The 24,709-nt window shown below is 44.4% G+C and overlaps 2 protein-coding genes and 1 pseudogene across 8 annotated transcripts; 1 reads left to right on the forward strand and 2 right to left on the reverse strand.

Moving 5' to 3' along the window:
• Window positions 1-816: 816 nt before the first annotated feature.
• Window positions 817-1,911, reverse strand: LOC113897694 (annotated as a pseudogene).
• A 92-nt stretch (window positions 1,912-2,003) lies between these two features.
• On the reverse strand, window positions 2,004-4,692 carry POLE3 (DNA polymerase epsilon 3, accessory subunit). The gene is made up of 4 exons (XM_027550570.1): window positions 4,507-4,692; window positions 4,321-4,406; window positions 3,865-3,983; window positions 2,004-3,580 (listed from the first exon to the last, which is right to left on the reverse strand). The coding sequence occupies exons 1-4, from the start codon at window positions 4,570-4,572 to the stop codon at window positions 3,408-3,410; spliced, it is 444 nt and encodes a 147-aa protein (XP_027406371.1). The 5' UTR covers window positions 4,573-4,692; the 3' UTR covers window positions 2,004-3,407.
• A 74-nt stretch (window positions 4,693-4,766) lies between these two features.
• On the forward strand, window positions 4,767-22,601 carry C8H9orf43 (chromosome 8 C9orf43 homolog). 7 transcript variants are annotated; one of them, XM_027550568.1, is made up of 14 exons: window positions 4,767-5,702; window positions 8,817-8,969; window positions 9,073-9,220; window positions 11,403-11,454; window positions 13,092-13,183; window positions 15,188-15,254; window positions 16,393-16,523; window positions 17,204-17,354; window positions 17,750-17,810; window positions 18,095-18,153; window positions 18,391-18,451; window positions 20,554-20,633; window positions 21,867-21,933; window positions 22,148-22,601. In XM_027550568.1, the coding sequence occupies exons 1-14, from the start codon at window positions 5,657-5,659 to the stop codon at window positions 22,354-22,356; spliced, it is 1,377 nt and encodes a 458-aa protein (XP_027406369.1). In that variant the 5' UTR covers window positions 4,767-5,656; the 3' UTR covers window positions 22,357-22,601. The 7 variants fall into 7 exon arrangements, with proteins under 7 accessions (XP_027406369.1, XP_027406365.1, XP_027406366.1 ...); XM_027550564.1 differs by having other exon boundaries at window positions 11,403-11,475; window positions 17,159-17,354; window positions 22,148-22,600; XM_027550565.1 differs by having other exon boundaries at window positions 11,403-11,475; window positions 18,391-18,478; window positions 22,148-22,600.
• Window positions 22,602-24,709: the final 2,108 nt, after the last annotated feature.

The raw sequence follows: 24,709 nt of genomic DNA on the forward strand, positions 1-24,709 counted from the left end.
CCTTTATCTCTTATTCTTGGCTGACAGACCTGTTTCCACTTCTGCAGCCGTTAAAATATAATTCTACCTTAATCTGTTACTCTTAACAGTACTCTTAAAAAGTACTGTGAATGCAACAATATAAATCTTAAATATAATGTTGAACAAAAGGAGTCAGACACAAGAGAACATATTGCATGATTTCGTTTATATGAAGTAGAAACCCAGGCAAAGTCAATCTGTGCTGGGAGTCAGGATCGTGACTACTACTGGGTAGATAGGGAATAATGAGAAGGGAAATCAAAGACTTTTTTAGAGTGCTGGTCGTGTTGTTTATTGATCTCAGTGTGTTTCATGAATGTGTTGTTTGTGAAAATTTACAAAACTCTACTCTTATTTGTACTTTTTGTATGTATATCGTACTTACTAAATAAAAATAAAAACAAACAAAACCAAGACCCCACTAAACTATTTTTATGAAATTTGTTAGAAATCAATATTACCTAAATTTTAAAAATTAAATTATATAATTAGAAATGAATATATTGACATAGAATGAGCAAACTGAAACTTGAAATTTAGTTTGAATTCTGCTCCAAAAACAAATACTTGACGACAGTGCCTCTGATGTCTATCAGAAGCTACAGGGATTAGTCTTCAATTTCATCACAGAGTACAAATGTTATGTTGTGTATGTATCCAGATTTTACATTTTTCTTAGTCTACTAGTATGAAAGAAAACTAATTATCTTAGACAAGATTATCAGTTTCATCGATTCTTTTTTTTTTTTTTAAGGTTTTCACTATTTATTTATAACAGATATTCCATGTCCCGGATCGTCTCTAGTCAGAAGTTCTTTGAGATGTCGTCAGCCTTGGCCAGCTGGAGAATGGAGTCATCTGACTCGCCCATCCTGCGAATGGCCCTGCAGATAGAGGTTTTAAACTGGCTGGCTGTTGAACCTGCCTGTCACCTTGTCAACCTCAGTCACGTTCATCTGGATGGACGCATGGTCCTTGGCGCCAATGATATGGTTCCACAGCACATACAGATCCACGAAGTTTCAGGCGTTCTGCATGTTGAGTGAGTGTTTCGGGCCCTGTGCTGTCCCCCCTGCCCGGACACCAGCCCACCTAGTTTCACTCATTCTTTCAAAGAATCTCAGTGCTTCTTACAAAAATGATTTCTTTCCAATTCGGAATCTGTTAATTCAAAGGGAAATGAACGTGTGTACAGAAGAGAAAAAGATAAAAACAAGGCCTTATTGTGTATATGCCGCTGTTTAAGAATCTTCTATTATATTTTAAATTCTTTCAAGATAGGTATTATACTGCCAATTTAGAGATGAAAAAACTGCACTTTAGTGTATTAAAAAAAATAAAAAAACTTGTACAGTAACCAACTATGAAGGACTCAGTGTATGCTGTTTTCCCAGAGACGTAATACTGTCACATTATAGCTAACTGTTAGAGATATATCATCAATATAAATTGCAAGGGAGAAATAAGAAACAAATATATACTGAATAACTTTGTCTTTCATACAAATATAAATGTGAGAACAGGGGAAAAAAAAAAGGGATGTTTCTGCTGTGGAGAAGGAAAAGCCACTGGGGTTGTGTTTGTATGAAAAATGCTTTGAAACAGCTATATAGATCAGAGGTAATATGGTGTTACAGTTGAAATCATGGAGCTAACAGCAGTTAGGTCCTTCATAGGGTTTAAGAGTTAATACTTGATAGCAGTTTGAACACTGCCAGACACATAGCAGGGATTCAATAAATGTTTGCATCTAGTATGTATAGGGTGCCCAGCAGAGCCGTGGAAAGCTCTCACTGTGGTTGAAGAGCAGCACCCTTACCTGTTAACCACCAACATCTGCTGGCGGTCCAAGATGATGCAAGAGCCTGTATTTACAAGGATCTGGCCCAGTTCACACCACAAGAACTATATAGTACGTGGTCCATGGTCCTCCCCCAAAGCACTCTTGTTATCAACAAGACAGATGATAGAGGAGTCATCACTTTTAACAATAATGTTTTTTATTATACAAAGCATTATAATTTTCTCAATATTCTTCACTCAATTATCAACAAACTTTCCACTGTATTCATTTAACAAATCAACAGTGTCAAACTACACTTCACTACCCTTCAATCTCCAAGCACTCAACTTAAAGAGACCAACAAAAAAGTGCTTGGAGCACCAAATGGAAAGAGAAGAAAACCTGGAAAGGTCAACAGAGATACTTAGAAGCAGTTAAAGGGGATGGGTTAGGGGAGGAATTAAATTCCTGAGCACCATCAGATTTCCCTCATGGGTCAAAGAGGTTTACAAAATCAGTTTTAAGACATGAGATTAGAACTAGGGAATCAGAGGAACCCATACTCTGGGTACTGCAGGTCATCCAAGTTCCTGGGTTGGCAGAAGTTAAAAAAAGAGGGACAGAGAAAGTCGGAATGGGGAGCAGAGGAGAGGCAGGACAGAGACAGGTGGTGGGAAGCACAGAGGGAGAAAGTTGTGCCTAAAAGAAATAAAGTTCGGAACTTGTCATGAATTGGAAAAACGAAAAGCCATAGTCACAAATCTGGAAGATGGACTACGGGACACGAAAACCTGGAATTTTATACCTTCCAGGAGGTGATGACAAATCCTGAAGCTGTACAGTGGCAGGCAGTGAGGTGGATTTAAAACTAAACCATCTGTTTTGTAAGAGTAAGACATTGGCAACCTTGCTTAACTAATTCTACTCTGCGGATTTAAAAACAATATGTGCCTAGAAGGTAGCCTCCCAAGCAGGTTACACGCCTACAGGCAATATAGAAGGGCTCTAGGCCAAGTGGGTCTGTAGAAAACCAAATTCAATTCATGTTACTGTCAAGTGAAGAGACAGCAGGTTTCATTGTTCTCGTCAACCTTTTTAGTAGTTTCCTAAAGCTAAGCCATTCTGATCACTTGAAATAAGCTAGTATTGCCAAATACTGTATAATCAAATAGGTTGACTGTGATCAAACCCCAATTTTTCCTGAGCCTTAACTGCCTCTGTGATTTGGGACACAGTTGGCAGCATGGAAGTTGTCATTACTTTTCTGGGGGGCAGGGAGGGAACTGGGGGTCAACAACTGCCTAACTATATGTGTATGTAAACAAAAGAGATCAAACTGACCAATTAAATTAGCCATTTAGAATCCCTCTTGCCAAAAAGTTATAACCTTGAGACTGATTAAACAAAACAGGATTCTGCTACTCAGATGCTCTGAGTCTGGGAAGCACTGGCTTTGATGATAATCCTGATGATAATTCAGTTTTTATTTCAATCTTCTCAGGCTCTTCTGCCTAAGACTACTCTGCCCAGCCGGAAAAAGCTTCACACAAACATGTACCAGGTTTTCACGTGGTTCCTTCCAAGGGGCATCTCCCCATTCTCCTCAGTTGTCCACTTCCTCCTCTTCATTCTGTTCTTCTTCCTCCAGCCTTTCCTCGTCTTCATCATTGTCCTCATCCCTGCTCTTGTCCTGCTCTTCCGAATCTGTTTTTTTGTCTTTGTCCTTCTTCTTTTGCTCTGAAGCTTCCTTCTTGCCTTTTTGCTCCCTCCTATAAGCTGTAAGGATAAAGAGGAGGTTAGGAAGCAAGGCTGAACCAGACAGACAGCAGCAGCTAAATCAACTGGGTAACTGGAAAAGCTGAGGTACAAAAGGAAAAATAATCTGCCCAGCATCACCAAACAGATAATGAGGTGGTGCCTGCCATTTGAGTCGCATCCAATACTTGCTACTGGACTTTTTAAAAAAGAGACTCAAGTTGATAAAATCTCAGGGCCTAAATGAGCAGGTCATTTAGGATGAACATCGACTTGGATGTTCAAGAAGACGAAAACGCAGTTACCTTCCAGAGCTTCTTTTAACGGGGTTACGAACCGCTGAAACTCCATCTCCTCCATGGCTGACAGCACATCGCTGGCATTCAGTGTCTTGCGTTTCCCTTTCATCGCAAAGTTGTTGGCACTGAAAGAAGAAAGATTAAGGGCTGTCAGATGCGCTCTTGCCGCGTATGGTGTGGGTGGGAAAAGGAGCACCCAAAGGTGGAACGGGAAAACCTGCATGGATATTTGTGACACGGTGAGTCCCACCCTTCCCTATACAAAAGGGTTAAAGTAATTGTCTTATTTTGTTTCAGAGGTTTCAAGATCTAGAACGAGGGCTCGGAACCTCGCTCCATTGAGGTAGAACATAATTATCGGGGTTTGCGGGGTCCAGGTTACGAACTCCGAATCAGGTGGCTCTCTTTACGCCTCCTTAGGCTTTAGCCCAGCTAAGCTTCGACTAAGTCTGCCCGCCTTACCAGGATGTGGCGTACAGCACGAAGACGCTGGCGGCGCGGGAGATGGCGCTCCGGGCCTCCTTGGAAATGTTGACACCGTCCGGGAGCTGTGAGAAAAGCGAGGGTGAGCAAAGCTACCGGCCCAGCACCTGTTTCCCACTGCCCGCTCGTCCGCTCCCGGTCCGGCCGCCAGCTGGAGCTGCTTACCGCCTCCTTGATGATTCTGGTGATGACGGCATTGGGCAGGTTTAAGTCCTCGGGCCTCTCCGCCATGGTCGCGGCCGGGGACCGTGCCTGCGACCTCCGCTTCTGGCCGCCACGGCGTCCGGACTTCCCGCGTCGCCACGGTCTGACCCAGCGAGGCTTCCGTCCCACCCCACGTTGCCTACAACGTGTCCCACAGTGCCCCGCGCGCCAGAGCCGCCTTCCTCCCGCAGCCCCGCCTCCGCCTCCAGTGGCCGGTGCGTCTGAACTTCCCACGCTGCCATGGTTTCGGCCCGAGGGCCTTCCGTCCGGCCTCACAGGCACCTGGCATCCCTTCCCAGGCTCGTTTCCCTGCTTCACCCTTCCATCACATCTAGAAATTAAGTATGGCCCACTGGGGCTTCCGTTCCTTCCCCATAGTGCTTTGCGCCGCTGCCTGGCGACGGAGCGGCCGGGCGCCTAGCGTGGGAGAGGGAGGCGTGGACTGAGTCGGCGGGGCGGGGCTCCTTCGGACCAGAGGCTGGGCTCTGGCCCACAGCTTAGCTCGTCTGGAGCTGCGACTTCCCGTGGGCCTTGGCGTACTAATAACTTGGTTTCTGCTTTGGTTTCGAGGAATCATGGCCATCTGTTGCCGCATTCTCCCACTAATCTTTTTAGTCTTCTCAACTTTGTAATAATGGTATTAAGGATAGCTGTTACCTAAAGTTTTTTAATACAAACTACTTTGCCAGCATGGTACTAAAGCTGGCAACATCGACACAGGCATGACTAGACCTCTGGGCTCAATTCGGGCTGGTTGGGTAACAAAAGGGCAACACCCAGCCGTTTGTAGGAGTAACGTAACGTTACATAAGCATTCAAAAACAAACCCTGTTACAGTTGTATTTGTTTTTTGTTTCATTGAATTGTTCATCGTGCATCTTTCCTAGTCAAAAATATTTTTCATGGTTTTGCAGTGGCTTTTTAAGTTCTATCATTTTTCTATTACATATGTAGATTGTCCTCAACGCTCACTGAGCAGAAATTATTTCTTTTTTTTTCCCTTGAAACTTGCTATTTCAGGTCACTTTTAGTTTTCCTGTTTGTGTTACAGAGTTGAGCACAGAGAACTATTTCTCTGTTATAAGAAAAAGAGCAGCAAAATTGGTGATAAATGGCAACTGAAACTGCTTCAGATACAGATGATAGAGTTTGGTGGGGTAAGTCTCCACTTGGATAGAATACACCTGGTTTAAAGATGTTAGGAAGTGCTCAGTTCCAGCCAGGTGCTGTGTGGTTGGAATTGGGCCTCTGTGTTGTCAGATATTTTGATCTTTAAGAGGAGCCGGAAATCTGGACATTATATGGACTATTTCCATTTTTAAGTAATGGCTCAAAGTGTAGGTGAAACAAAACAAGTCATAGTTCAGTTCAGTTGCTCAGTCATGTCCAACTCTTTGCGACCTCATGAATCGCAGCACGCCAGGCCTCCCTGTCCATCACCAACTCCCAGAGTTCACCCAGACTCACGTCCACCAAGTCAGTGATGCCATCCAGCCATCTCATCCTCTGTCGTCCCCTTCTCCTCCTGCCGCCAATCCCTCCCAGCATCAGAGTCTTTTCCAATGAGTCAACTCTTCGCATGAGGTGGCCAAAGGACTGGAGTTTCAGCTTTAGCATCATGCCTTCCAAAGAAATAAATCCCAGGGCTGATAGCCTTCAGAATGGACTGGTTGGATCTCCTTGCAGTCCAAGGGACTCTCAAGAGTCTTCTCCAACACCACAGTTCAAAAGCATCAATTCTTCCGTGCTCAGCCTTCTTCACAGTCCAACTCTCACATCCACACATGACCACAGGAAAAACCATAGCCTTGACTAGATGGACCTTTGTTGGCAAAGTAATGTCTTTACTTTTCAATATGCTATCTAGGTTAGTCATAACTTTTCTTCCAAGGAGTAAGTGTCTTTTAATTTCATGGCTGCAGTCACCATCTGCAGTGATTTTGGAGTCCCCAAAAATGAAGTCTGACACTGTTTCCACTGTTTCCCCATCTATTTGCCATGAAGTGATGGGACCAGATGCCATGATCTTTGTTTTCTGAATGTTGAGCTTTAAGCCAACTTTTTCACTCTCCACTTTCACTTTCATCAAGAGGCTTTTGAGTTCCTCTTCAATTTCTGCCATAAGGGTGGTGTCATCTGCGTATCTGAGGTTATTGATATTTCTCCCGGCAATCTTGATTCCAGCTTGTGTTTCTTCCAGTCCAGCATTTCTCATGATGTACTCTGCATATAAGTTAAATAAACAGGGTGACAATACACAGCCTTGATGAACTCCTTTTCCTATTTGGAACCAGTCTATTGTTCCATGTCCAGTTCTAAGTGTTGCTTCCTGACCTGCATACAAATTTCTCAAGAGGCAGATCAGGTGGTCTGGTATTCCCATCTCTTTCAGAATTTTCCACAGTTCATTGTGATCCTCACAGTCAAAGGCTTTAGCATAGTCAATAAAGCAGAAATAGATGTTTTTCTGGAACTCTCTTGCTTTTTCTATGATCCAGCGGATGTTGGCAATTTGATCTCTGGTTCCTCTGCCTTTTCTAAAACCAGCTTGAACATCAGGAAGTTCACGGTTCACGTATTGCTGAAGCCTGGATTGGAGAATTTTGAGCATTACTTTACTAGCGTGTGAGATGAGTGCAATTGTGCGGTAGTTTGAACATTCTTTGGCATTGCCTTTCTTTGGGATTGGAATGAAAACTGACCTTTTCCAGTCCTGTGGCCACTGGTCAGGTGCAATTCCAGGCTACTAGTTTGTTATCTTTGGTTTAAATTATAAGCTGTTTAGAACAGAGACTTATTTGGTTCATTATTGTTCTCAGTGCTCATAACAGGTCCCCTCACGTATTTGATAGTCAAATAATTGTTTTGAGTAAAAGAAAGAAGAAATGGACACTCTCCTTAAAAAAAGTTATTAAGGATCTGGTGGTAGTGATTGCCTAAAACATTTCTAGAGGGAGAAAGATAACATTTATTGAGTACCTGTTATATATCATACATAAAAGCACATTACTTCATTTAATGCTTCTGCAATCCTACTTAGGGATTTCCCTTTTCCTACTTTATATGAGGAAACAGGCTGAGAGAGGTGAATTCACTTGCCAAAGACCATAGAGCCAGTAAATAAAAAGCTAGTGGCTTCTGATCCAACTTCTGAGTCGACTGACTTGCTGTTTCAGCAAACCCATTCATTTCTGGTGGGTATTTTAGCTGCCTGTATGAGAACTGGAGCATATTGAAAAATGGACCATATTGAAAAATGAAGCATCTCTTCTAAAGTTTTGAGCCATCTAAAGCACTTCTGTGACTTATCTGTCCTGTGATATGTTACCCACAGGGAATTGGTTCCAGAAGCCCCTGTGTATACAATTATTTGTGGATATTCAGGTCCTATGTACGTTGGTTATAATTTGATAAGGCTTTTTGGAGATTGGGGCATCCTCTCCCTAATGGTTAATGAAAGGGGAAAGGAAAGGATGTTAATAATTATCTTGAACTGTTTGCCAGACCTGTTAATATCCATTAACTAATTGTAGTGACCCTGATCAGCCCTGGGATTTCTTTGGAGCGAATGATGCTAAAGCTGAAATTCCAGTACTTTGGCCACCTCATGCGAAGAGTTGACTCATTGGAAAAGACTCTGATGCTGGGAGAGATTGGGGGCAGGAAGGAGAAGGGGACGACAGAGGATGAGATGGCTGGATGGCATCACTGACTCGATGGACATGAGTCTGGGTGAACTCCAGGAGTTGGTGATGGACAGGGAGGCCTGGCATGCTGCAATTCATGGGGTCTCAAAGAGTCGGACACGACTGAGCGACTGATCTGATCTGATCTGATCTGTGAAATAGGCTTTTCCTCATTTTGCAGCTAAGGAAACTGAAGCTCAGATTGGTTAAATCTCAGGTCACTCAGCTATTAATTAAATGGTCAATTGGGAGGCCTTCTGAAGTCAGTCTGAATCCAAATTCTTGTCACTCTATTCCATGCTGAGATTTTCGTACTTTCATGGTACCCCATTCTTAACTATCCTGTAACCACTGTTTATCAATATGATTCAATAAAAACATTTTATGCTTTGAGTCCAAATTAATATCTGGACTAGCTAATGTATGTGAAAGTGAAGTCGCTCAGTCATGTCTGACTCTTTGCGACCCCATGGATTGTTGCCTACCACAATCCATGGGGACGTAATATTCCCTAATTGTATGGTGGTGGTTTCTCCAGAGGGCTAGAAAGCTGCAAGACTGGCTTTTGTCCTAAACCATTTGTAGATATGGATTTGCCAGATAAAAGCCAGTGGGATGAAACTACCTGTGACCTGGCTGTCTGTCAGCATCCACAATGCTGGGCAACTATCCGCCGGATTGAGAGGGGCTACCCTCGACTTCTGGACTCCTCCTCCAAATCTTTTCTGGATGCTGAAGGTGAATTAGCCAGCCCTGTGTCCTCCCTTACAAGATCCTTGAATTGTTTCTATTTGGCTCCCTCATGGCATGTTGTATGTTTTCTTCTGGTCTGGTCTTTCAGACAAGCTCCCAGTGCTTACCATTGTAAACATCGCAGATTCCTGCTTCCCAGCCAAGAGAGTTATGTGTCGGTGTCACTTACCAGGATTTACCTTCACAAAGGCTCGCTCACTATTGAGTTCAAAGTTTGACTCCAAGTTTGAAGGCAGGTAAATAATCATGGAATCTTCCTTAAACGGCTTAATACCTCAAAATTTTGGGTTAACTTTCTTTGCCTATGTACTGAACTTTGAGAAAGCCAGATTAAAAACAAAGCATTAATGAGAAATGCCCTGGAGGCCCAGGGCGTGGAACTTGGCACTTTCACTGCTGTGGCCTGGGGTTCAATCCCTGGTCAGGGAATTAAGATTCCACAAACCACATGGGAAACCACATGGGATAGCCAAAAAAACACCAACAAACAACCACCCACCCCAGCCCCGCACCCCAACCCACCACCAAACAAGACAAACAAATCCTTTAGCAGTTCCCTTAAAGGAGTAATGAGTAGGCAGTGTGGGAAACAAAGTATTCTTGCTTGTCTTGTAGGAGTTGGTTAAACAATAACTCTCCTTTCCCTCTTCCCTCTACTCCCTGGTGATCTCTATTCTGTTTTTCTTTTCGCCTCTATGCATTTGCCTGTTCTAGGTACCTCATGTAAGTGGACTCGTACAATATTTGTTCTTTTGTGTTTAGCTTATTTCACCTTGGATAATGTTTTCAAGCTTCATTGATGTTGTCACATGAATGAACCTCATGCCTTTTTAAGGCTGAAAAATGTTCCATTGTATGTCAGTGCCACATTTAAAAAATGATTTATTGATTTATTTGGCTGTGCTAGGTCTTCTTTGCTGGACGAGCTTTTCTCTAGTTGTGACAACTGGGGGCTGCTTTCTAGTTGCGGTATGCGAGCTTCTCTTTGCAGTGGTTTTTCTTGTTGTGGAGTACTGGCTCTAGGGCGCATGGGCTTCGTTAGCTGTAACTCCTGGGCCCTAGAGCCCAGGCTCAGTGGTTGTGGTGCATGGGCTTAGTTGCTCCTTGGCATGTGGAATCTTCCCGGATCAGAGATTGAATCTGGGTCTCCTGTACTGGCAAGTGGATTCTTTACCACTGAGCCACCAGGGAAGCCCCACATTTTGTTTATTGGCTTCCCTGGTAGCTCAGATGGTAAGGAATCTACCTGCAGTGAGGGAGACTTGGGATCAATCTTGGGGTTGGGGAGATCCCCTGGAGGAGGATGTGTGTTGGGGTCCTTTAATGGACCGGGACCTGGCAGTCTGGAGGCGGCAATAACAAAGTGAAAGAGAGAAAGAGGCTGATACTCCCTGGTTTACGCAGAAAACCAATAAAGTCCTTGACACAGGACTTGCATCACTCACGAAGGCAAGGGGTGCCCTCTCGAGATGGGGTGAAGGCACAGGGCGCCTTCTCGAGAGAGTCTTAGAGGCCCGGCAGAAGAGTGAGCAAGACGGGTCTCTGTGCTCCAAGAAATCAGCCGGAGAGAGAGAGAGAGAGAGAGAGAGAGAGAGAGAGAAAGAAAGACACAGGGACCCAAGCTCTGATGGAGCAAAGGTGCTTTAATGATTTTTCTGTGTGTATATATAGGCTATAGTATAAGAAGTTTCTTTTGTCAATGATAAAGATCTGAAAACCAAGCGTATAACAACCGTTACCAAGGGAACAAGGGATTAATAATTGCCACAAGGTCAGAAGGCCATCCATATCTCAAGAAAGGGGATCGAGACTAAGCAGTTTTGTCGTAAAGAGAATGTTTACTAAAGGAGACTCAAGCCTGTCTCACACAATGACCCTGGTTCCTGGGAGCAGCATTCTGCTCCGCTTGAAAAGAAACAAAGGACTTGTGAGAAACAGCACGTAGGAATCCTCCTGTTAAACATTCCCTGACAGACGTGGCAGTCCACCCCAGTGTTGTTGCCTGGAGAATCCCCATGGACAGAGGAGCCTGGTGGGCTACAGTCTGTGGGGTCACAGGGTTGGACACAACTGAGCGACTAAGTGCAGCGCAGCATGTCTTTTAACATCTCCGTCAAAATTACTGAATAACTTTTTACTGATGGTTATGTAACTGTAGTTGGAGAAAGGCGTAGGCTAGGAATTCAGTTTGATGCAACAAATAGTTATGAAGGTTTTGCAATGTGCAATGTCTAGAAGTTGTTCAAGGAAAAACAAACAAGCAAAACTTAAGAAGATGATAAGACCTGACATTCATTTGGTAGGTATTAAGTCCAAGGTTTTCTGTAGATAAGTAGGAGCTTTTCCTCATAGCACGAACTTTATCATCCCAGTAAGTCTTTTGTGACTCTGTTTCATGTTTGGAAACTCATTTTTTAGGAAGGATTTACCTGACAGAGACTTAATGAACCGTGCTGATAGATCTCCCAAAGTAAGTCACAGATTAAAAAAGGTATTTCCTCAGCATTTTCTCTTTATTACTGGGAATAAAATGTTGCCTTTATTTAACATTGAGGATGACTGTAATCCGAATAATGATGATGATAACTACCTACTACTGAGCCCTTACTATTAGCCCTTACTATTAGTCTAGTAGCCCTTACTACTAGACTCTGTGCTAATGTTTTTACATGTTATACTGTTTCTAGAAATCCCAGACCTAGTGATATTTATTTGTGGCAGTTTTCCATAGTTAAGAATTTTCTATCTCTCCTGTATACAGCGTGTTCAGCTACTGTCATCTCATAATACAGGGAAATTAGAATGCTGGAATGTCAGGTCTAAAATGAGCCTCAAGATCGGCTATACTCATGATTTTAAAACTTTTTTAGCTATCACTTATGGTAAGAAATACATTTTACAATAAAATACCATGGGACAATCTTCACCCTAACTGTAAGTTACACTATACTGTGAAAGTTTCTATCCTTTTCTCTTTCATTTTAAAACAGTGTAGGCTGTGATTCACAAAATTTGATTTTGTGACCTATGAATAAGTTACAACTGCAGTTTGAAAACTATTTCTGTGGTCTGTCTCATTTATCTTACAGTTGAGGAAACTGAGGCCCAGATAGGAAGTGATTTTTTCAAAAGCACAGCTAGTTAGGAAAAGAGCTATATTTTAAGAAGAGAAAACCCTCCTGCTTGTCCACAGTAGAGATTTGCTATTCTTTGCAGTCCTCCCGGATGCCGTTTATTTTTTCCTATGAGATCCTTCACTTTTCAGTGTCACGTGGTGGAGAGTGTAAGAACCGAGGGAGGGTAGATGGGCTTGGATAGATGAGTAAACAAATCACTTACCTCTTTGGCCTCTTCAGAATGAGAGTGTTAGATTAAATTAGTTTTTAAATTAATTGTTTGTCTAGGATAATACATACATATGGTTCTAAATTCAAAATGCATGTGCCCCAAATATCTCCTCTGTTCCCCCAAGTCGGTCAGTTTCTTTTCATGGGGACAACCTATTTTTAATAGTTTTTTTCCTGCATGAATCCTGCTAGGGGTACAGACTAGATGATTTATAAACTTTCCTTATAAATCTAGTGTCCTAAATAGCAAAATGTGAAAAAAAATTATGACTTTAACTTTTATGTAGATGCTTGTAATTGTAGACAGGCTATAAAAGAGAAAAACTTGCTTCTGCTTCTTTCGGTTCTCTCCCTGCTCCCAGATTGTATTGTTTTATCTACAGGGGATCTTAGTTTTTGGAGTGCAGTGGGCAGAATAAGTAGTGTTCCCTTGGGTAAGCCCCAAGGTGTCCTCCTATGAGGTGGGGTTGCGAGTTGCTAAATGCTGCCCTGATGTCACAGGGAGGCCGGGGAGACCATTCACTCATCAGTGCTCACTCTTGCAGAGTACCTTTCCTGATAGCTTGGTTTCTCGAAGGAATATTATGAAGCTATTTTTGGGATAAGAAATGTTTATTTTATTCTTTTTTTTTTTTTTTTATCATCTTCTGAACCACCATACCTTTTTGGTTAGCATGATGATTCATTCCTTAGCCTGGTACTGAATACCATCAGGAGTGGTACCTTTAAGCCATACATAGGTTTTATATTTTTCTCTTAGCTATCAGTGCTGAATTTGAATGAGACAAAGCTTCCTTGTCCTCAAGATGTAGGAAATATGGATGTCATCTGGATCCCAGAGAAGCATGTGAGGTGAGTATCATGTTGAGAACTTGGGAGTCTTCAACTCTTGTGTTCTACAAATGCCTACTGTCTTCTGCCAGCCTTCTCTCTGTGAACTCCTTTTTAGCTACCTATTTGCATGAAGGAGGAGGTCAAGCAGAGCAGAAGGCCATGGCCTCTTGCATTTACTTCTTGAAGTGATGTGAAAGTTGCTCATTCATGTCCGACTCTTTGTGACCCCATGGACTGTACAGTCCATGGAACTCTCCAGGCCAGAATACTGGAGTGGGTAGCCTTTCCCTTCTCCAGGGGATCTTCCCAACCCAGGGATCGAACCCAGGTCTCGCACATTGCAGGCAGATTCTTTACCAGCTGAACTACAAGGGAAGCCCAGGAATACTGGAGTGGGTGGCCTATCCCTTCTCCAGCAGATCTTCCTGACCCAGGAATTGAACCAGGGTCTCCTGCATTAGGGTTAGGGTTAGGGTTAGGGTTGCATTGCAGGTGGATTCTTTACCAACTGAGCTACCAGAGAAGCCCTAAATGCTGCCCTGGAATTCTTGTTAGTGCACTTTGAGATTCATGCTTTGGACTTTTCTACATCAAATTCTGCTGCTACTGCTAAGTCACTTCAGTCGTGTCCGACTCTGTGCGACCCCATAGATGGCAGCCCACCAGGCTCCCCTGTCCCTGGGATTCTCCAGGCAAGAACACTGGAGTGGGTTGCCATTTCCTTCTCCAGTGCATGAAAGTGAAAAGTGAAAGGGAAGTCGCTCAGTCGTGTCCACCCTCAGCGACCCCATGGACTGCAGCCTACCAGGCTCCTCCATCCATGGGATTTTCCAGGCTACTTGTCTGTAAATAGCATACAAGATAGGGCCCAATGTATTTGTGAAGTTTAGTAAGAAACAAATGCCTTCTATCAGTTTTTATTGTTAGTCATCAGCAACTAGTAAAAGTTTTCAGTGAAGCACCCAAATCTTTGGTCTCAAGCCTAAGGACTAGAGCATTGATACAAAATGAATAGCATATAGAATTTGTGTACAAAGCAGCTATGATAAAGATCACTTGGTGAAGGTCCAAAGATTTGCTAATGTTGACAATCGTTGGAAGAAACGGATTTTTCTTTCATGACTGCTGAGGCTCTCAGATTCTTTTAGAGTGACTGTTTAGACATGTTGTTCAAGTCGCTAACTCATGTCTGACTCTTTGCAACCCCATGGACTGTAGCCTCCATGCAATTTTCCAGGCAAGAATACTGGAGTGGGTTGCCATCTTCAGTTTAGAGATGATGAGACTTTATTTTCTTTTAAAAACATCCTGTGAATGCTTTTATATGTATGTATTTGTGTATTGTGTGTATGTGTGTGTGTGTGAATATATATGGTGTAAACAAAAAACCTCTTAGGGTTTCTTTCCTTTCATATAAAAGAAGCCCAGAGTTAGGTGGTCCATGGCTTGTATCTCAGCTCCATGAGGTAATCAGACACCAGAACACCTTCTGTTAATAGCTTTTTGGGCCATGGCTCCCACCTTCTGAGGTGCTTCATGGGGGTTTCAAAGTCTAAGTTGATTGATAGAGTTTAAGTCATCATATCTGTATTCCAGGTAAGAAGGAGAAGGAAGATGACAGAGCAAAAAATATTTGAGCACCTCTGGGCTAAGCAGTGGAATTCAGTCAAGAACTAAATACTTTGTCCCTATCCTCATGGAGTCTTATGGTGGTGGTAGGATTCAGACATTATAAACATCCCTGCACCTAAGTATATAATTACTAATTTGGATTAATACTATAAAAGTAAATAACTGAATTGTTTGAGAGAATGGAGGGGAGCCTAATTTAGATGTGAGGGCAAGGTGAGGGGGGTTTCTTGTTTTTAGCAGCCTCTGAACTGCAGGTACCTCTGAGTTCCTAACCAGCCATCTTTGAGTACTGAATGGAGGATAGAAATCTTCATGGTCATCATTCATAAATATCCTTGATGCTTCTGCTTAAAATGTCTGGGAATAAGTTGTGGTTATTCTTATTTCAAGCCCAGCTGAGGAGAAGCATATTATTTGCAGCCAGGATGGGAATATGAACAGAAAGAAATCTCCAGGGGTAAGTTTAAAGTGGCCAAACCTTCCTGATCTTCGTCTGTAAGAGTTTATTTTTGTTTGCCCCCTTCTCGCATTCTCTCTTTAAATGAACAACATCTGCAAAATAAAACCCGTCTTAAGGAAGGCGTGTAATAACCAAACCATTTTCTGTGCAGAGAAATGAAGAACTAGGTCTTTTCCCTACCTCCTCCCTGTAGGAAGGTAAAAGAACACCTTGAAGAGATGTTAGGAGCAACTGCTGGGCATTTGGAGGGAATTTTAGGTTGATTAGAAACTAGTTTTCAGTGTGATGAAAGTGAAAAGTGAAGTCACTCAGTCGTGTCCAACTCTTTGCTATTCCATGGACTGTAGCCCACCAGGCTCCTCTGTCCATGGGATTTTCCAGGAAGAATACTGGAGTAGGTTGTCATTTCCTTCTCCAAGGGATCTTCCCAACCCAGGGATCAAACCCAGGTCTCCTGCATTGCAGGCAGATGCTTTAACCTCTGCACCACCAGGGAAGCCCTGGTGTGATGGGAATAGAATTTCAACAGACTAGAAGTTACAGTGGGCCTGTGCTGCTTTTTTTTTGGTGGTTGGTTGGTTTAGTCACTAAATCGTGTCTGACTCTTTGTGACCTCATGGACTGTTAGCTTGCTGGGCTCCTCTGCCCATGGAATTTCCCAGGCAAGAATACTAGAGTGGGTTGCCATTTCCTTCTCCAGGGACCTGTGCTTCTAATGCTACTTCTACCAATTATTGGGTAAATGTAGCCTTGGATAAGTCACAAAGCTGGAAGTTTGCTACATCCAGGAGAAGAGTATCTTGGCCCATTTTGTTCGTTGCTGAATTCCTAGCCCTAGCCCTAGCCCTCTGCCTGGCACATAGTTGGCCAATAAATATTTGTTCGGAGCCTTTTGGAGGAAATAATGAAACAAGTCCATCAATCCCTGTGTGATCTGATTTCAACAATATGGTTGAAGAGCCAGATTGGTAAAGATGTGGCAGGTTGTCGTGTAGAGGGGGCAAGGACGCTGGAGTAGGTCTGGAAACAAGGATTTTCCCATGCCAGCGTTGTGTTGGGAGGCTGGAGCGGTGGTGGGACAATGTGGCATCGAAGAGAGTGCTACAGGGAGTTCTTTCTATTGTTCCTCTTCCAGAAACACAAGTTGGAACTTCCAGGGATAATGATACCGCCTCCCACCCCAGCATACTCGCATGAGCAACTAAGTTCAGAATCCTTACCTCTATGGAACCAGTTTGACGTGTTGCCTCAGGATCTGCTGAAGGAGTGAGTGTCCTGTAAGCTGTGGGAGAACCAGAGCATCCTCTTTTCTCTAGAAGCTAAGAAACGTCTAAGCAGTGTGCTCTTTCTGGGGAGGGAGGGAAGAAAACCATCCCCCTACTTGGTCCCTGAACTTGTGGACTTACGCATAGGCAATGATGACGATAATCACCACCATTTAAGTACTTGCCACCTGCCAGGCCCTGTGCTTAATAATTAGCACACTACCTATATTCTGTCATTTAAACCTTCACTGGGGGGTAGACACACTGTTCTTTTTATAGGTGAGTTATGGGTTAAGCGGAAGACGGAATGGATCTGTGGTTTGGAGCAAGACCACCTTTGAATTTTGTGTTGAAATTCATTGCCTTCGTGAATTTCCGCAATTTATTTAGCCTTATTAATCTTCATTTTCCTCATTTGCAAAGTGAAGATCATAAACCTGCCCTTGGGGTGTGGTAAGGATTCAGTGGTGTAAAGCACATGAGCCCGACATATAGTAAACTTAATCCACTCAGCCATTATGGCCATAGTTGCATCTGGAAGCCGCTACTGAATGAGCATCTGTTGGTACATGCCTTTTAAGGCCCAGGGTGGACATGTCTGCAAATATAGGGCCCTTTTCTTCTCTTTCTCCGCAGCCAAGAAAAGCTATTGCTGACTGTCTCTGTGTCTATCCCCTTCAGCCTCTTGCTGGATAAAGGGAAAACCATACTTTATCCAGAGATGCAGACACAGTTGGCCATGATGAAAAAGAAATCTCCCTTGGAAAAGAGCCGACCTGACAGTGCCATTTCTGCTAAGATGTATCTATCTGTACACCGCCTCACCCTACAAGTAAGAGCTAGGGACCCTCAGAGGAAGATGTCTGGGTGCAAGTCCAAACTCACCTGCCCTCAAGTCTGGAGGACTTAGCTTTCTAATTTCTTTCTCTTCTATTCTTCCACTCTGGATCCAGGTGCCACAGAAGGACTGGGCTGTGTGTGGGTGAAAGTGGATGTACAGGGAGAGGTTGGAGGAGAGCAGCGTTCTCTATTTCTTCTGCACTTGGCTTCCCACACCTGTCGCCTCTCCCGAGCTCCTGGTATAATGTTGCACACACTGGGCTTCTCAAAAAAGTGCTCATTGACTCGATGGATAAAGGCATTTGGGGATACATTTTGGGAAAGAGAAAGACCTACAGTAGAGCTTTTTTTCTTTTCTCTTCTTCTTCCTTTTTTTTTTTGCTCTAGAAACCAGCATTGCGATATCCTGAACATTTGAAGAAACACTATTCTAACCTGAAAACAGATGGTAGGTTTTCTGATGCTGCTAGGTCTCCAGGTACCATCCCCCCTCTGCCCACATTTCTTACATTTGATCTTGGTCCCAACTCAGTGACGTTTGCAGCCACAGTCATACAGGGTCACTTGTAGACCTTAGGAGACTGCAGTTTCAAAAAGCACCCCCTCCCAGCTTGGTCCTGACCAGCGGGGAGAGAGCCTCACTACCAGGAGCCTCACTACACAGCAGGCGGCCCAGGGGGAGGGTGGGAGCTGTCCGGGAGAAGAGGGCTGAGCTGGCTATCTGGTCACCAGGTCATAGGAAGCAGCAGCAGCAGCAACAGAGGAAGGTGAAGACAGCCACTAGGAAACAGGTAGAGTGACAGCGAAGGGACGCTCGGGACGCCTGGACGCTTCCACTTGGGGTTGGAGCGAGTGGGTGCAGCCTGGAACAGGAAGGGGTTATACAAGGGATGGGATTCTCCCTGTTTGCTGGTTGTAGATACAAAGTTCCTGTGTGGTTATACTAACAGCCTTCTTTTCAACCCTTTTGGAAGAGATTTCTTCACTTTCAAAAGTCCTAATTCACCTCCTCCTCATGTGGGTTTCAGGAGGCTAAAAGGAGATGCAAGAGTGAACCAGGGAGCCACAACCCCTCGCACAAACATTCAGGTGCCGTGGTTTGTGACCCACACTGTGGTAAGGAGAGTGTATGGGTTTGGGAGTGACAGAATCCCAGGACCTAGCTGAGGACAGGAGAAGCTGAACACGTTTGGCATTTGAGGATCCATGTCTGTCAGGCACTTGAATGCTCCTTGGAATGCTTCGGTTTGGCTGGTCTACCATGTACCAGCCTTCCTTCAAATATTTGCTCAGCAAGTGAGCTGGGCCAGACGTCTGCTTCACATGGGGATTTGAGAGATGGCCATGAGCATGAGTCAGAATCACTTACTCCTCAGGTCCTACTTTAGAAAAGGAAGCGGTTTGAGGATGAAGAGTTAGCCCGGGTTATTGAAGAGAAGAGCCTCAAGGGCCCACTGGCCCGTGAGACAGGGAAGAGCCGGGGCCCCTCACGAGAGCCCCAGGAGAGTTCTAAGGAAGCAGAGTCAGCCACTTCTCAGCCACATGTTGAAGTCTCAGGAGTCTTTCATGGTTCAGCCCTGTCCAGGAGGCAGGGGGCTAGTTCTTGACCGGTAGTCCCTTTCCTCTAGCGTTCATGCCACAGATAAGAGACTCCCTCTTTTGGAGTTCTTATTATGGTCTGAGCTGAAGGATATACTTACCCCGGTCCCTCTGACGTTTCTCAGTTTGAGTGCAGAATGAGAAGCAAGGAGAAAGAATCCCCCTAAACTGCGGCAGATTCTTCTGCCCTAAATAGACTGGACATCACTGTCTGTGATGGGGAACTAACTGTTTAATCGTCAGAATTCACCCTCCAACCCTGGAGCACTGGGAAAGCGAGGGTGAGGTGTTTTCTGAGAAGGATGCTTTTCTTGGTTTATCTCCCAACTCATCCTGCTCTCTGATACTAAAAGTATCTTCTAACCTGGAGATCGAAGAAGCCTCCTGACCTTCACACGGGAGGTAGACAGCACTGGGGCTGGGCCCAGCGCGGAGGCGCTTGTTCAAGGTTAGTCCGCTATCCAGGGCGATGACAGCTCCCCTGAGTTTCATTCTGGTGCCTTGTTCCTCTTCCTGGTGCCTCCAGTAGGAGCAGCTTTGCTTGGGTGACTGGGGCTCCCTTTTGAATTATATGGTTAGAGCAGTGGCTTGTCCTCTCTGAGTTGAGAAAGGCCTCATGGAAGAGGTGATTTTTGCACTGGATCCTAGATATTTGTGAGAGTTTCCCGGATACGGAAGAGAATTCCTGGACCAGGGATGGGTTGGGTGAACGTGTCTTGGAGGAGCATGGCTGCAGGGAGCACTGAGCAGTCTGCTGTGGCTGTGGGGTTGGGTATTTAAGGGAGAGAGGTGGATCAGGCTGACAACATGGCCTGCTGAGATGTTTGATCTTTATCCTCAGTGGTGGGCAGTGGTGATCTGCGTTGACAGCACCCTGAGATCAACTGAGGAGCTTTCAAAACCCTAACACCCGTGTTGCACCCTAGACCTATTAAAATCAGAGTGTATGGTGTTGGGTCCAGGCCTGGGTGGTTTTCAGAATGCCCCAGAGTGTAACTAAGGTGTGAATCAGTGCTGACAGGGAGCCAGCACAACTGTGGAGCAAGGGACTTCCTTGTTTGCCTGTCCCTTTTAGCCTCATACTGCTGGTGGTAGCTTGGAAGAATTGCACATTTAAAGGAAGAGAAACAGAAGGGAAAGAACTAGTGGATTTCGTGACTAGTTGGGGGAAAGATCTGACACAAAAGAGTCATAGATCTAGAAATTGGGGGGTGGGAGGATGTTCATTTTCATAAGTCAATAGAGGTAACTTAGGGATGGCACAAGAAAGTAAGAACAGGATTCATAAACTGAACAGATAGACCTAGGAGTTCTTTTGCTATACTGACATACAGGTGCTTGCCCCTTAGGTTTTTCTGAGGAATCCTGGATCTTTTAACACACAGTTTACCTTACTCACTAATTCTATCATAGATGTGGTCACAGTCCCAGGCGAACAGAATCACGAATAGAACTTAAGAGGGCCTCATTCCCTTTGACCTGCCTCTAAGGTCCTGGCTGGGGAGTCACCTGTAGACTAGGGGTCAACTAGAAGCCCAGCAATGGGATGTGGAATACCAGTAAGAGGCTTGAATTGGTCTTGTGGTCGCTAGGTCGCAAAACTCTACGAGGTCAGGAAAGCAGCAAAAAGCAGCAGCAGCAGATGAAGACAGAAGGCCCCACCTTGAAACAGGTGAGAGTGTATGAGGGACATCCTGCTAGGGCCCTATTTCAGTTGGCTGCGGTATGCATGCTGACACTTCGGTCGTGTCCGACTCCATGACACTGTGGATTGTAGCCTGCCAGGCTCCTCTGTCCATGGGGATTCTCCAGGCAACAGTACTGGAGTGGGTTGCCATGCCTTGCTCCAGAGGATCTTCCCGACCCAGACAGGGATTGAATCCACGTCTCTTAGGCCTCCTGTAGTGGCAGGAAGGTTCTTTGCCACTCGGGCCACCCGGGAAGCCCTTAGTTGTCTATTATTGTATAACAAACCACCCAAAGTGTGACCACAGTGGTTTGTTATTTTTCATGATTCTGTGGGTTGATTGGATAATTTTCTGGTCTTGCCTAAGGTCACTCATGCAGCTGCATTCAGCTGGAGGCTGGGCTGGGGCTCTTGGACAAATTGTCTTTAGTTCTCTTTTATGAGGCCTCTCCACATGTCTAGTCTGGGTTTCTTGACAGCCAAGAAGTAATCTCAGGAAGGCACTTTCCTAGGGATGGGCCTGGAACTGGAACCATGTCACTTCTGCCACATTTTATTTGTTAAAAAAAAATCCAAGTCCAGTTCAGATTCGAGAGGAGAGGAAATTGACTCTGTCTCATGATGATCACTTTTCACTTTCAAGCATTGGAGAAGGAAATGGCAACCCACTCCAGTGTTCTTGCCTGGAGAATCCCTGGGACGGCGGAGCCTGGTGGGCTGCCGTCTATGGGGTCGCAGAGTCGGACACGACTGAAGCAACTTAGCAGCAGCAGCAGCATAATGGTAAGAACAGCATGTGCTTATAGGAATGGGAAGAATTGCTGGCAGCTGCCCAGGTTTGATACCTGGGTTGGAAAGATCCCTTGGAGGATCCCACTCTAGTATTCCTGCCTGGAGAATCCTATGGACAGAGAAGCCTGGCGGGCTACAGTCCATGGGATTGCAAACAGTGGGACATGACGGAGTGACTAATACGTACACACGCCTTTGGAGGCAGTTTACCCTTAGTTAACTGCTGGGACTGGGGAAAACTGCATTCTGGCTTCACGTGGTCAGCCTGCAAGGCAGAAGAACCCGTGACACAGCTTCTCTCTTCAGTGTCAGATGGTGGCATTTTGTCCTGTCTTAGACGTTAATTTCTCCAAGGAAAGCATCATTTAGAAAAACGCTTTGTTTCCTAAATCCTGACTCAAGTTTCTTTACACTTTTGAATTTCAGGATTCCACAGAGAGACCACAGACAAACGTTGCTAAGAAATCCCTGGACTCCTCCCGCAGTAAGAAGAGTAAGAGCCTAGGGTGGAGGAACCTTAGAAAGTGTCTTGAGGACAGGGGGAGCAGAACCCTGTTGATCAGGATGGTTCACTTCCCTGGAGGGCACAACCCTCATACATCAGAAGAGTCCTCCAGACTCCCCAGCCCTTCCTTTTCTGTCTTCCATTTTTCATAGTTAACTGGGAGAAGGCTACAGGTGCAGTTGATGGCTGGGTCTTTTTTTAGGTCCCAAATTATCCCAAATAGAATACACTAAGAAGGACATCAAGACTCAGATGGAGATTTTGCTGGAAGACCAAATGAGGTCCCCAAAGAGTGCTTCTAGCATTAGCTGGAACCCGGAGCTCAAACTGCTGAGGATTCTTCAGGCCACAGATGAAGAGGACGAGGAGACCCACCCCTCTGGGGCACAGAGTGAAGTGTCCGAGGTGTAGGCAGAAGGATGCTTGGGCTCCCAAGCACAGCGGCCTTGGACATGAGGGCAGGAAGGAGCGGGGACTTCGACTCCCTGGAGCCCTTGCCAGGGTCTGACCTTAGGGATTCTGTTTTCTTCATTTGCTTCTACTTGCTTCTGAAATAAATGAGAGAGAGAAAAAGCCCTTTCTAACTTGGATTGTTTCTCTCCCTTTAGGGCCCAGGGTAATTTTAATGATTAAACACAGCCGCTGCTTATCAATAGACACGTTTCTCTGTTTCTGGGTCACTTTTATCTCCTCGCTGAAACGCTGAAAGGTTTCTAGTTATAGGAAGATGAATTTGGGCTGTGGAAACCCCTAACATGTTGCTTTTCCTTTTATTCTCTGGAAATGGTTTGTCTTGAGGATAACATCTGCATCTGTCAAATAACATTCATTGTTATGTGTCGTATTTCTATTCATGTGGTAGGGGACTTGGACTGACATAAAAGAGTCCAAGGATCCAGTTCCCGAGTTACTGAGTCTGCAGGAAAATTTCAGTAATGCTTGTAAAGACTCAAAATTTCAGAGTCTCGGGGTCCCCTGTGCTTGGTTTTTGCAAGGATTTTGTACAATGTTTTCATCCTTAAACTTTTTTAATACAGAAAAATTTCCAAATTATGTAAAAGAATTAGGTAAAATTATTGAAACTCTCAGGGACCCAGAGTCTTAGGTTTGAGTTATAAAAGCCTGGGCCCCACGCCCATGAGTTTCGGTAAGAGCAGGTGGGGCCCCAGTATTCTCAGCAGTTCTGCTCCTGAGCTCGAGCTTCCTCCCCATAATTAGGGGCTGGATGGAGGAAGAGAGATTCCATCTATAGGCTGTACTCACCAGAGCTTAGTCTCTGCAACAGGTAGGGGCAGGATGAGAAAGGATGACATTCTGTTCTTCCTGGAAAGTAGCCCTCGGATGTAGAACTAGGGAGGGAGGGAGCCCTGTGTCCTTGGGCTGCAGCAGTCTGGAGGAGAGTCATCTCATTGAAGTGGGGGGAAAGGAGTGGGTGGGGAAAGGCTCTTCCCTTCACATACCATAGACTCTTGCAGTTCTCACCGAGGTTTTGTAGATGTAAGGGAGTTAGAGAACGCGAGGTTCAGAAAAAGAACGAGACTGGCACTTTACAGAACAGATCACCTTTAATGAGGCGAGAAGGGGCAGCAGTCAGATTAGCGAGCTGCTGCACTAACCTAAGAAGAGAGTAAGTATATTTAGGCACGTATGTGAAAAGTTACTGTCTTAAGGGGGTCTATTCTTCTCCAAGGTTGTTCGGAGTAGTTATCTCTTATATGGCTGGGGCAAGGACTTTTGGAGATCGGCCAGAGGCTGGACCACCTGGGAGCTGGGCGTAATGAACCTTAATATCCATTTTTCTTCTGGTGAGAGTGTTCTTTGTTTTGCATGGAATGGTGGGGAGGGCCTGGAGGGGAGTTTTAACTCCAGGCTATTTTGAGCCGTGTGACTTTACTTCAGTAGGTTTTCTTGAACAACTGTTTCTTCATTTGTTGTATGCTCTTAGAGCCATTTCCAGAGACTTAAACAAATCAAAATAATTTTCATTAGTTTCAGTGGAGAGCTGTTTGTGGAGCTCCTTGTACTGTGAGGCCAGAAGTGGAACTCTAAACTGGGCCTGAGAAATTTTTTTTTATAAAGAGAAACTTACCCCTCATCAATTATTTGGTTACCCTAAATACAGTTCAGCCAAGAAAGGCAGATTAAATATTCGACTCCTTTTTTAACATTGTCTCAAAACAGACCAAATTAGAAAGCTGAAACTGCTGCCTATCCATTCTTCATCTTTTTCAAGACAACTCAAAATTATATGACCTCATTTGTGTTACTAGACTGAACTATTCTTAGCTGAATCTTCACAGTAAGAAGAAGCCAAGAGGCATCATGTGGACTGTTTTTCTGAAATTTTTTCCCTCAAATATACGTTGCTTTGCAGAGTGACTTCTGTGGGCTAACTTAAAAATTTATAAATCTTGCCACTTCTCCTTAGCCTACCTTCAGAACTGTCTTCCTGAGAAAACCTCGTTTCCAGTGGTCAGTAGGGGGCTTGAGGTTGCAAAAGGCTTAGCTTTAAATCACTCATTTTATCTGAAGACGCAGAGAAGGTCTAACTCTTTCAAAACAAATTCAACTACTTTGCTTACTTAGTAAAGCAACTCCCACATTAAAGTCCTGATAGTTAATACAAAGTTACCTTTTGAATTGTGACATATTTTGAGTGAGAAAATAATTGCTATCTGAATACTGGCCTTTGCTTCTCTTTTCAAAGAGAGAAAAAATTATTGTAGGCTGAAACTTGTTTCATCTTTGTTATGCCAATCCCTCA

The sequence above is a fragment of the Bos indicus x Bos taurus genome, chromosome 8, assembly GCF_003369695.1.
Source record: "Bos indicus x Bos taurus breed Angus x Brahman F1 hybrid chromosome 8, Bos_hybrid_MaternalHap_v2.0, whole genome shotgun sequence".
Classification (NCBI taxonomy): domain Eukaryota; kingdom Metazoa; phylum Chordata; class Mammalia; order Artiodactyla; family Bovidae; genus Bos; species Bos indicus x Bos taurus.